The sequence below is a fragment of the Saccopteryx leptura genome, chromosome 9, assembly GCF_036850995.1.
Source record: "Saccopteryx leptura isolate mSacLep1 chromosome 9, mSacLep1_pri_phased_curated, whole genome shotgun sequence".
Taxonomy (NCBI): Eukaryota; Metazoa; Chordata; class Mammalia; order Chiroptera; family Emballonuridae; genus Saccopteryx; species Saccopteryx leptura.
The window spans coordinates 88712779-88725744 of NC_089511.1; the positions used below are offsets into that span (position 1 = coordinate 88712779).

The 12966-nt window shown below is 56.9% G+C and overlaps 1 protein-coding gene across 11 annotated transcripts in view; it reads left to right on the forward strand.

The window, feature by feature from the left end:
• Positions 1 to 12966, forward strand: part of LDB3 (LIM domain binding 3) — a 66306-nt gene that overhangs the window by 13535 nt on the left and 39805 nt on the right. For 4 of the 11 annotated variants that reach the window (XM_066349947.1, XM_066349952.1, XM_066349951.1 and 1 more), the window contains exons 6-7: positions 9957 to 10126; positions 12082 to 12118. In XM_066349947.1, the coding sequence (XP_066206044.1) occupies positions 9957 to 10126; positions 12082 to 12118 (207 nt within the window). Of the gene's footprint in view, positions 1 to 3879; positions 3903 to 4971; positions 5176 to 7269; positions 7285 to 9956; positions 10127 to 12081; positions 12119 to 12966 lie in introns of all 11 variants that reach the window. The other 7 variants (XM_066349949.1, XM_066349953.1, XM_066349958.1 and 4 more) reach the window with 4 other exon arrangements.

Consider the following 12966-nt stretch of genomic DNA (forward strand, 5'->3'; position numbering starts at 1 on the left):
ATGGGGTCTAGTGGTTCGGGGTACATGGACATGAAACTGCCCATCTCTGAAGATTACTGGGAGGACTGCAGGGACAGCCTGTGCGTAACAGAGCTCTTTTCTGGCCCACTAAGTGTGCGCGGCCTGTCGTCATCGCCCGGAGCCACACAGCAGGCGTGCCAGTGAGCCAGAATTACAACCCGATCAGTCTGACTCAAGCCCATGCCCTTCCTCTGCCCGTGCCACAGCAGGTGCTTGTGCCCACTAGTTCACTGCTCCCCTGGGATGCCCAACTCCTTTAGATCCCAGCTCTTTGTCAGATCCTGAGTGAAGCTGGTATTGGGCACTCCATGGTCTGATCACCCTGGCTTACTGGACCAAGGTGGCAGAGACATATACCTCTGACTCTTCCCAGCCAGGAGCTTCTGCCAGAAAACTTGGGGAATAACAGAGTACAAATGGCCTCCTTCTCTGCCTTGGATGGGCTGATAGCTCTTCCTGGTCCTTCTGGGACTGACCCCTGGGACCCCCCAATGAGGCCCACCTGCAGGGAGGGTATTGCTTCCCCTTACAGCCCTTAGTCTGGTCTGGGCACTTTCTCACAGTCCATGTGCTTTAACTAACACAGCTCTCTCAGCAACTTCAGATGTGGCTATCATTCCCCTCATTTCATAGTTGAGAAATAGAAGCCCAGAGAGAGTATATAATTTGCCCAAGGTCACACAGCTAATGAGTGGCTGATAAGACTGGCAACAGGGTCCACCTGACTCTTCCCTGCATGGAGACAGGGACCCACCTCCCTACCCAGGATGTCAAGGGCCAGCCCCACCTCTGCTTCCCATGACTCCCAAGGTGCCCTCCAATTGGCTTCTCAGAACCTAACAAGTGCTATAGTTTTACTTGGCACTCAGGGCATCAGAGTCCAATGATTTTTTCTAAGGGAAGGTGGGCTAAGGGAGAGAGCACTTCATCCTTTAAAGGTTGGTGCTGCTGCCCCCAGGCAATGCCATAGGAAGGGTGTCGCCTCTGACCTGGGCCAGCCTGGGCAGTCTCTGCTGGGCCAAGGCACTGCCTTCACCAAGTGTCTGATTGCTTGAAATTCATCCACCAGATACTTAACCCATGCAGAGGCCTTTACTCTCGATATTCTGGCTATTCTACGCCACCCATCTGTGCAGTAGGCACCATCATCTCAATTTTTATGAATGAGGAGACGGAGGTTGAGACAGGTGGATAACATGCCCAGCGTCACAGCTCTAAGAAGAGGCAGAATTAGGATTTGAACTCTGTCCTGTCTGGCTTAAAAAGGATATACCTTCACGTACTCCTCTCTGAGCAGTTTACAGTGTATTTCCTTGGCAACTTCTGTCCTGGGAACCATGGAGAAGAACAGAAGGGGTGCAGGGACAGCAGACCTGAGCATCCCTGTGGCCCCCTTCTCCTGGTCCTCCCTGGGGCTCGGATTAAAGGGCAGTGACTGCTTGGCCACTAGGTGCAAGGGCCCCTGGGCAGGTCTAACAGCTTTGGATCATCCGCTCCAAGACCTGGATGCTGCCTCCTCTCTGAGCTGTTTGCTATAGCTATTCCAGCCTCTGGGTCTGCAGTAGAAACTAAGCAGGGGGCAGGAATCAATGCCAAAGAAGGAGCTGGCTGCCCAGGCAGGGCAGGGCAAAGGCAGCCCCAGAGGTCAACACTGCCCTTTGCAGGGGGCATGGCTTGTCAGAGCAAGAGCTGACCCTGCAGCTGTCAGCACTGCCGAAAATGGCGAAGGGACGGGAGATCTGTGCCGGCCCTCTCCTAATATAGCTCCACTCACAGCTATTCTGAGACGGAAAGGACAGAGGAGATTTTATCAGCTCTGAGACAGGGGCCTGGGGCTGAGCAGGAGCACTGTGAGGCCGCCTGGGGCTCAAGGGCCCCTGGCTTTGACCTGGCGCCCCAGGGTCTTTGGCCAAAGTATGGCCAGGGCCAGGCCAGCTGGGGTCCAGACTCTGCAAGTCGGAGCCCATCAGTCAGACCTGGGAAGGTGGCAGAGTTTGGGGCAATGACGGGCCAGCACTCTTCCCTCCTCGGCCCTCTTCACCCTACCTCCTTCCCAGGTTTCTGTCTCAGCCGCAGATACTGCTAGGATCTGCTGGAGCAAGAAACTTGCGTTTAAAGAGCTCTAATTAGACAATGCCTCCTCAAGCAGATGGTGCTCCATGAGGCTCACTCAGCAAAGAAGATGCTACGAAGGGGTCCCTCTTGTAGCATCCAAGATGGGCTTCCCTGCAAAAAGCCCTACGTGTGCCTGTGCAATGAGTCCCACACTACTGGGCCTCCTTGCCCCTTCGTCATCCACAGGCCTTTAGGAGCTGTCCCTAGAGACTGCACAGACTCTCGACCCTGGTGCCCCAGGAGGAGTGACCACAGCTGCCTGTCCCTCTGATAGCAGGACTCCCAGGCTGTGGGTAATCCCAGCACACACATGTCCCAGCACCACTGCAGCTCCTGCTCTGATAGCAGGACTCCCAGGCTGTGGGTAATCCCAGCACACACATGTCCCAGCACCACTACAGCTCCTGCTCTGATAGCAGGTCCCCCAGGCTGTGGGTAATCCCAGCACACACATGTCCCAGCACCACTACAGCTCCTGCTCTGATAGCAGGACCCCCAGGCTGTGGGTAATCCCAGCACACACATGTCCCAGCACCACTACAGCTCCTGCTCTGATAGCAGGACTCCCAGGCTGTGGGTAATCCCAGCACACACATGTCCCAGCACCACTACAGCTCCTGCTCTGGGAGCAGGTCCCCCAGGCTGTGGGTAATCCCAGCACACACATGTCCCAGCACCACTACAGCTCCTGCTCTGGGAGCAGGTCCCCAGGCTGTGGGTAATCCCAGCACACACATGTCCCAGCACCACTACAGCTCCTGCTCTGGGAGCAGGACTCCCAGGCTGTGGGTAATCCCAGCACACACATGTCCCAGCACCACTACAGCTCCTGCTCTGATAGCAGGTCCCCCAGGCTGTGGGTAATCCCAGCACACACATGTCCCAGCACCACTACAGCTCCTGCTCTGATAGCAGGACTCCCAGGCTGTGGGTAATCCCAGCACACACATGTCCCAGCACCACTACAGCTCCTGCTCTGGGAGCAGGACTCCCAGGCTGTGGGTAATCCCAGCACACACATGTCCCAGCACCACTACAGCTCCTGCTCTGATAGCAGGTCCCCCAGGCTGTGGGTAATCCCAGCACACACATGTCCCAGCACCACTACAGCTCCTGCTCTGATAGCAGGTCCCCCAGGCTGTGGGTAATCCCAGCACACACATGTCCCAGAACCACTGCAGCTCCTGCTCTGGGAGCAGGACCCCCAGGTGGTGGGTAATCCCAGCACACACATGTCCCAGCACCACTACAGCTCCTGCTCTGGGAGCAGGTCCCCCAGGCTGTGGGTAATCCCAGCACACACATGTCCCAGCACCACTACAGCTCCTGCTCTGGGAGCAGGACTCCCAGAGCTGCTGTCTGGCCAAGAGATACCTGGGCCCTTGGCAGCCGCAGCTGGTCCTGCTTCTCTCCCAGGCTCCGCAGTCAGGTTATACTGGGGGGACTCATGTACACAAGTGCCCTTAAAAATGGACCAGAAAACCCTTCTTTCTATCAACACTTTGGATACCAGGGCCCTATCAAGGGCAAAACACTACTGTAGGCATCACCCAAACCAAGAGGCTATGACCCAACTCTGAGCTCTTGCCCTCCTTCCTCATTCTGCACTCCTGTCACCCAGGACCAGACTGGGCCAGTTCTGCCTCCACAGTGGCCATTCTGAGGATGGTTCCAGAATTCCACCCCCTGACAGGAGCCGTACTCTGATAGCTCTGTCTTCTTTGCTCTTTCTCTCCTCCCCAGGTGGTAGCCAACTCTCCAGCCAAGTTAGTATCAAAGGAAGCATGTGTATGCCCTTGTGTGCCTATCACAGCATGCGTTCGTGTCTATTGGTCTGGACAGCGTGTGTCTGTGTTAGCATGTGTATGTGTGTGTGCATGTATGAAAGGGGATGTATTTGTCCCCGAGTGAGCCTGCATGTGTGTGAAGCTGGAAGTACAGAGTGAAGGCACTGGGGAAGGGTGCTCGGGCTCCTTCTGATACCCTGCTGTTCAGTTCTGCATTTCCGGCTACAGCTGCTTGAGGCCAGTAGGCTGGCCCTGGGGGGCGGGGAGTGGAGTGCCACGTGGACGCTGAGTTCTCTGTGAACCTGAAGACATCTCTGTCCCAGTGGAACCTCTCAGAAGGGCCGCCCCTTACCTTGTCTTTGCCTGGGGAGCACACCTACCTGTTGGAGGGAAAGCCGTGACAAGCAGAGACTGGCAGGCCACACAGCAAGTTGGACATGCAGGGGCCTGAGCAGCCAGCCCGCTCTGAGGAAGAAGCACACAGCACAGAAACCTCTGGAAGAGCAGGACCCACACTACCAAGGGGCTGGCCAACAAAATGAGAGTCTTGGTAGAGAAAGCAGGCTCAGAATCTCCATGATTGCCCAGTGGGGCTGTTTTTCGCCTTGTTGGCATCTGAGACTCCGCTTGGGCTGCCGCTGCCTGTACAAGTGGCCCAGCTCCTGTCCCCTGACCCCAAACCTTTTGTCGCTGCTTCTCTGCTGGTGTGGTGAGCAAGTTTCTGAAGCCTGATGCCCCCTGCTGACCCTGGGTGGTAGCTCAGGCTGAGCTGGGAGGTCTCCAGGGATTCGCAAAAGCCCAGATAGGCAAGAAAAGCCTTCTGCAGAGGGCTTTGGGGAGGGTGCCAAGGACTTTCCTGACCAGACCCAGCCCACCCATAGTCGGGAGGACTTGGGCAGACCTCCTGGGGTCAGACTTCAGGAGATCTTTCTTGACATCCTCCGCAACCAGCCCCCACCTGGACCTCCCATGTAACACCACCTGTTGCCCTTTTCTACTTCTACCTCCCTCCCCTTCCCCCTCTGCTCCCCCTGCTCCCCTCCCCCAGTGCCGAATACCAGGAGCGCTTCAACCCTAATGCCCTGAAGGACTCAGCCCTGTCCACCCACAAGCCCATCGAGGTGAAGGGGCTGGGCGGCAAGGCCACCATCATCCATGCGCAGTACAACACACCCATCAGCATGTATTCTCAGGACGCCATCATGGACGCCATCGCTGGGCAGGCCCAGGCCCAGGGCAGTGACTTCAGTGGGTAAGCGCCTCCCCTCCTCCACGACCCGTCGCTCTCCGCTCAGAGCCTCAGCCACTGGCCACCGGGCTTCGTCCCCCGCGCAGACTGAGGGCACCAGCCTGCTGGGCACCATCAGAGACTTTAGGCATCGGGACCAGCTTTCCTCCCTCACCTTGGGGCTCCCGGGGCACAGCCCTTTGAGGGAAGCCAGCCTCTGCCTAGGCCTCCAGAACGTGATACTCTCTCTTCAGAATTAATGCCATCAGTTTTAAGAGAATGGTGGAAAAATGCAGATATGATGATTCTTCCAGGTGCTTGTCACAGCCTGCATTTTCCCTGCGTCCCCATGAGGTCTGGTTTAGAAAGAGAGCTCTGGGATCTTGTTAGCCAAGTCGCATTCTGGGTATCCCACCGTTCTCATAATTAAGCCTTTCTTTGGGGGAAGTTGCTGCATTCTTCCAAAGATGAGAGCCATTTAAATACGTGACCAGTTGTCTTGTTTAGGAAGGGGCCTCTGGACAAACCATCCAGGGTGCTGTCGGCAGTCTCCCCTACAGAACCTGGGGAGCACCCCGGGCTGGGCACCTGCCTCCTCCTGTTTGCTCCACGGAGGCCTGACCGCAGGGCTGTGGGACTGAGGACATCCTTGGTTTCTGGAATTTGCCTGTTATCAATGGTTGAGGAACTTGAGGGCTAAATAGGGAAAGAGCTGGCTGAAAATGACTGAAGATGAAACTGCTAGTAGTGTGAATATTATTGGGACCTCTCTCTCTTTTGTTTTTCTTTGTCTCAGTTTCTTTTTCTCTCTCTGTATCTCTATCTCTGTGTGCCTCTGTCTCTTTCATTCTTTATTCTCTATCTCTGTCTTTCTCTTCCTTTCTCTCTCTCTTTCTCTGTCACACACACACACACACACACACACACACACACACACACACACACGGTCATTGACTGCTTTCTACTTGGGAATCATAGTTTTGACTTTCAGAACTGACTGATTATCTCTTTGGGCAATATCTTATCCTTGAGTCAGAATCCTCAGCAAATCAAGGCAAGCAATCTTAAGATGAGGTTGTACTTTTTTCCTGAAACTAAGAACAGATGTTGTAAGAGGAATAAAGGGGTTAAAAAGCCCCAGAAAACTGCAATAACGTTTTACCTCTTCAAACCCAGCCCTTGTGGCCACAATCTGACTACAGGTTAGAAAAGGGAGGCTCCACAGGCCAGAGGGAGGTTGTATGGATGGCTGGCCCTCCTGGTCCCAGGGGAGCCTAGCCTCTTAGGCACACAGTACTACCTTTGGACCATCAGGGAACAGAGCTTTCTTGTCCTGGAGCTGTGGTTCTCAAACTGGCCAGACTCAGGCAGAACTCTAGACAGAGTTGATTTGATTCCATTGTTCAAAACAGAACCTATGACCACACAAGTTTAAAACCACAACCACTATCAATTTTGTATACCCAGAGAAACAAAATTGCCTAAGCCGGAGAGCAGCAGGGATTTCCTATTAACATTAGTTTGCCACAGAATGTGGCAAACATGGCAAACGTGACAAGAGTTTCCTTGGTGTGCTCCTAAAAGCGGTAACAGTAACCAAAGGGAGGCTCGGTGGAAAATAATGGAAGAACTGCTCTTCAAAAGATTTTCTTCACCTTGGGAGGGGGGAAAATGCTATTATTTGGTCATACCACTAGGACACTCATGATTTAAAAAAACAAAGCAAAAGATGATGCACCATTAATTTTATCTAGTCTTCTGAAAGGACCTTTGCCATCTCCCTCCTAGCCTCGCCCCTCCTCTCCCTTTCCCTTCCCTGTGTGCCTGGAAAACAAGATGCTTTTCCCTTCTTTCTAACTCAGCACTGCTGGGCTGGTGCTGCTGTGGTGACCATGGGAAAGAGTGGCCCCTCTGCCATAGGTGCTCCATTTCTGCTGTTAATTTTCATGATTCCTTCCTCACTGACAGTTTTCTTTTTGTCTTTCTCTCTTCCTCCTTTATCCATCCCACTCCCATAACTCATTTCTGATCCTAACCCTGCTCCCTTGTGTGTGCGCCATCCTTCTGTCATCCCTTGATGGACACTCACTCACTGCTGGGCTTTCCTCTGCTTGGCAGGGCGTCACCACTGGCGTAAGTAGACCCCCACGGTGTCTGTAACATCGTCCATATGTCTGGTTGCGGGATGGTGTGTGGGTTTTGTGGGCTGTGTCTGAAGACAGTTCCTTTGCCTGTGTTGTTCCTCACACCCACCTCACAGCCACAGGGCATGCCCTGCAGCCTGCACAGGCTTGTCTTTCAGGGGATTTGCCCCGAAATAATGTCGCTAATGGACAAAGATGAGAGGGAGAGCACTCATCCCAGCTGGGGCTGTCCCTGTGTTCTCCGTGCCATGCTTTGCGGGAGTTCACCCAGCCTTTTCTGTCTGCACTAAGAGCCTAGACCAGAATGTCAGCATCCACACGGGACCATTGCGTATTCAGGGGAAAGGGTGACTAGGGGCCTCTTAGATGCCACTCTCCAGAATCCTCATGAAACACAGATCTGAAGAAGTTAGTAGTGCTTGCCAAGACCACCCAAGGGAGGTAAAACATAGTCAGATTTGGGAGCAGTCTCAGTGGAGTAAATGCCCGACAGTGAGCTTGATTTGTGGTGACTATGGAGTGTTTTTGGTGGCAAGAAGATCATGCTGGGATGGGTTCCAGAAAACAGCCTCAGGTCCAGGTCCCAGGTCCCAGGACTGCAGGGCCTGCTCCACTCTCTCTGTGTGTATATCTTCTCCCTGAACCCCAGAGTCTTAAAAAGGCTCAGCAGTTCTTTCATTCGATCCTCAGTCCCTGTCGCAGCAGCACCAGTCACTGGCCTTTGCCCAGTGTGGTAGGAAATTAACCAACAATGCAAAACCCAAGGGACTCACCGCTGACAGCTGTGTGGAGCCCTGGGAGCTTTGGACGGACAGGGAATGCTTCAAGGGCAAGTTCCAAGGGAATGGCAGCAAACTCCTTCTGTCTGCTTTCTGGCCCATGAAGTTTAATGTAGCCAGGCTTCTAGACAGGGCCTGGACTTGGTTCTACACCTTCCCTCACTCAGGGCACAGTCCACTCTCTTCCTCCTAGCAGACCAGGGAGTCCTGATTGTGTTTTCCTATTGCTCATCTCACCCAAAGGCCATAGGTCCAGCCTCTGCTTTGAGACCCTTGAAACGTGTCCTTGTGCTGGGAATGCCCCCCGCCCCCAGAAAGATCCCGTCCTCTCCCCTGCTCCTGAACAGCCTAAGGCTCTTCCCTGCCTGGACCCCAGAGGGATCTGCTGGTCTTCTCCAATGAATCCCAAATGCGGGCTGCTACTACAGGCTGCTCTTGGGCCAGGCAGAGCCTTCAGAGAAGTAGGGGAGCTCCCCCCAGCCTTAGTCACCTTTGTCACTTGTCTTTACCTCTGCTGTCATAGCCCACCACGAGCCAGACACAGGGAACCAGTCCTGATAGACTCCTCCTGGGAGACTAGGCCAATGCTGGGTGGTCCTTGCAGAGAGGACAGAAGACACGGGGACAGTGGAGATCCCTCCCCCAGCCCGCTGGCCCTCAGGGGTCCAGGTAGAGGTGGCCATAGCGGCAGGCAGAGGGTGCCGGGCAGGACGAGTGTCTGGGCTGGCCTGTTTCTAGGCATAGAGCATCTGAGGTGTGCAAGGCAAGTGGGCAGAAGTGGCCTTTCTGTGCCCTTGTCACTGCAGAGGGTCTGATGGGAAGGACAAGCGGGTTGGGAGCTGGGAAGCCTGGGTTCTGTGCTGTAATCTAGAGCTAGTTTTCTGGTCTCTCTGGATCTCCGTTTCAGCATCTGAAGTATCTAGGCCAGGGAGACAGGCTGCTATTGTTTTGAGTGACACTCGAGTCCGGGACAGGGTGGGCCAGGCAGCCTGCACACTCCAGCCCTTTCCTGGCCAGGGTGAGTAGGCACCCATAAGCTTTTGATATATCCTGCCTTGCCGTCTGGCCTGGGCTGGGAGGCACTGAACCTTCTGGCTCTGCTATAGGATTCATTTATTCAGCTAAGTTTTGAGTGCCTACTATGTGCTGGACCCTGAGAGTCTAAGGGAAGTTTACCAGATTCTCCTCAACAGGCCAGGGCAGAAGATGAGTGGCCCCTGCAGCTCCACTCCCAGCTTTCCCTGACCAGACCCTCCCCCGGTCTGCAGGTGATACCCGGCCACATGGCCAAGGGCTGTACCCCCCACCACCACCACCACTGCCACTGTGCCTGCCTGTGTGTGACTGAGTCGGAGACTTCAGTCCTCTGCTATGGCAGTCACCAGTCATGACATTGGCAGTCACCGATCATGGCATTGGTGGCTTTCTAGCTGGATCCAAAGGTGTGAGGAGGACAAAGCATCAACCCTGAGGAAGCCTCTGGGTCCCCAATGGCCTGTTATCTCATAACTCTGAACTCAGGGCCTCCTCAAGGAGGTGGAAATCACTTCAAAATATCTTCTGCCTCCTCTCTCCTTAAAGGAGACCCAGCAACTGAGGTGGGGGGTGTCTTCAGGTCTGTGTCTACTGAGCGGGGGGAGGGCGTTGGCTGGAGGGAGCTGAGCCTCCTGACCCTCCATGAGAGGCATCACTGTCCAGCTGTGACCGTCCTGAGCACTGAGGACCCCGCCAGCCCATCTCAGATGGCAGTGGGTGAACGGCACGGTGGGTTCAGACAATAGAAGCCAACACAGAGTGCCAGGGGGACCATGTGGGAGGGTATGAAGGGTTGGGAGCGGGGTTGCAGCCTAGTGCTCACCCACAGTCTCGTTCTCCTTTGCAGGAGCCTTCCAGTTAAAGACCTTGCTGTAGACAGCGCCTCTCCTGTCTACCAGGCTGTGATTAAGAACCAGAACAAGCCAGAAGACGAGGCTGACGAGTGGGCCCGCCGCTCCTCCAGCCTCCAGTCACGCTCCTTCCGCATCCTGGCCCAGATGACAGGGACAGAATACAGTAAGTGAGGCCAGGCTGGGCTGCCGCTGAGGGGCCACGAGCACATGGGGCCCTGCTCCACAGTGCCACAGAGGCCAAGGGGTCCAGCCCCCCAGAGCACACTGGGCCCTGCTCCACAGTGCCACAGAGGCCAAGGAGTCCAGCCCCCAGAGCACACGGGGCCCTGCTCCACAGTGCCACAGAGGCCAAGGGGTCCAGCCCCCCAGAGCACACGGGGCCCTGCTCCACAGTGCCACAGAGGCCAAGGAGTCCAGCCCCCAGAGCACACGGGGCCCTGCTCCACAGTGCCACAGAGGCCAAGGGGTCCAGCCCCCCAGAGCACACTGGGCCTGCTCCACAGTGCCACAGAGGCCAAGGGGTCCAGCCCCCCAGAGCACACTGGGCCTGCTCCACAGTGCCACAGAGGCCAAGGGGTCCAGCCCCCCAGAGCACACTGGGCCCTGCTCCACAGTGCCACAGAGGCCAAGGGGTCCAGCCCCCCAGAGCACACTGGGCCTGCTCCACAGTGCCACAGAGGCCAAGGGGTCCAGCCCCCCAGAGCACACTGGGCCTGCTCCACAGTGCCACAGAGGCCAAGGAGTCCAGCCCCCCAGAGCACACTGGGCCTGCTCCACAGTGCCACAGAGGCCAAGGGGTCCAGCCCCCCAGAGCACACGGGGCCCTGCTCCACAGTGCCACAGAGGCCAAGGGGTCCAGCCCCCCAGAGCACACTGGGCCCTGCTCCACAGTGCCACAGAGGCCAAGGGGTCCAGCCCCCCAGAGCACACTGGGCCTGCTCCACAGTGCCACAGAGGCCAAGGGGTCCAGCCCCCCAGAGCACACTGGGCCTGCTCCACAGTGCCACAGAGGCCAAGGGGTCCAGCCCCCCAGAGCACACTGGGCCTGCTCCACAGTGCCACAGAGGCCAAGGGGTCCAGCCCCCCAGAGCACACTGGGCCTGCTCCACAGTGCCACAGAGGCCAAGGGGTCCAGCCCCCCAGAGCACACTGGGCCTGCTCCACAGTGCCACAGAGGCCAAGGGGTCCAGCCCCCCAGAGCACACTGGGCCTGCTCCACAGTGCCACAGAGGCCAAGGGGTCCAGCCCCCCAGAGCACACGGGGCCCTGCTCCACAGTGCCACAGAGGCCAAGGGGTCCAGCCCCCCAGAGCACACTGGGCCTGCTCCACAGTGCCACAGAGGCCAAGGGGTCCAGCCCCCCAGAGCACACTGGGCCTGCTCCACAGTGCCACAGAGGCCAAGGGGTCCAGCCCCCCAGAGCACACGGGGCCCTGCTCCACAGTGCCACAGAGGCCAAGGGGTCCAGCCCCCCAGAGCACACTGGGCCCTGCTCCACAGTGCCACAGAGGCCAAGGAGTCCAGCCCCCCAGAGCACACTGGGCCCTGCTCCACAGTGCCACAGAGGCCAAGGAGTCCAGCCCCCAGAGCACACGGGGCCCTGCTCCACAGTGCCACAGAGGCCAAGGAGTCCAGCCCCCCAGAGCACACGGGGCCCTGCTCCACAGTGCCACAGAAGCCAAGGAGTCCAGCCCCCCAGAGCACACTGGGCCCTGCTCCACAGTGCCACAGAGGCCAAGGGGTCCAGCCCCCCAGAGCACACTGGGCCCTGCTCCACAGTGCCACAGAAGCCAAGGAGTCCAGCCCCCCACCTCCTGAAGGGGCCCCTGGTCTTGACAGGTAGTGGGCAGCAGGTTTGCCGTGGTGCCTGCAGGCTAAATCACTGCCCAGAGCTGGGAGGACAGGACCTCACAGGCCATGCCCCACCCCGCGCTTCCTCTCATATCCCCTTCCAGGTTCTGTCTTCCACCCAGCAGACAGCCTCTTCCTTCCCAGTTCACAGGCTAGGGAGTGGGAACTGTTCAGTTATTGGTGGGGAATCAGTGACCACAGAGCTCTAGTGGCTTCTCTTCCTTGTGTTCCCTGTGACTCTTCCTGACCAACAACTTTCTACCCATAGTGCAAGACCCTGATGAAGAAGCTTTGCGAAGGTCAAGGTAAGTGCCTGGATTCAGGCTTGGTGGCCTTGCCCCCCCCCAACCCCACCCCTCCCCAGGCAGCCCCTAGGTCACATGACTTATGAAAGGAACCTCTCAAGTTCATGTATTTGGAAACTCCTGGCCCCTAAGGGGCTCCAGCAGGTGCTGGCTTGGGGCATCTGTCCCTGATCAGTGAGGCGGGTACGTGGAGCTGAGTGTCTACCCTCTGGGCCCAGGCCACACGGCTGAGGACTCTGGGCATTCCTGGCTCTGTCTGTGGGAAGGGAGAAGGGCTGCTTTGGCCTTTGCTGGGCTGTTGAGAACAAAGGCATCTCTCCCTGTGAGGGCACTGGGCCAGCTGCCTTGCCTGCCCACCCTGTGAGTCTAGAGGCGAGGCACTGGGAAGCGGGCACCAGGAGGGCTGTTCTGGTGCTGGGTATGGGTGCCTGATCCCTGGACTCACCTGTACAGACATTGAGGTATTAGTTTTATAAATTGCTCGAAGCACAACAGCCGCTGCAAGGAAGGACAGCCCTGGGCACAAGGAGGGCTTGTGCAGGGCTAGGTATCTCGAGGTCAAGGTACGGTCTCTAAAACACTGGCAGGCCTGAGGCCGCAGCCACTAACCTGTCCCCTGTGGCCTGTCAGGTGCTCTTGGACCAGGGCATGAGGGGCGTGCTGCCCTGAAGCCCATGGAACCCACTAGGGCCTTCCATGTGAAGGCATGGGTCCCATTGTGATTGTGCTGGATTTGGAGGCAAATGTCATCTGCATGTTCTTCCTGGAGGAATCTGCCTTGGTCAGTGCACCCTGTGGTGGCCTCTGTGTGAGGCTGGGGCTCAAAGGTGCTCCTCCACCCTGGGCCA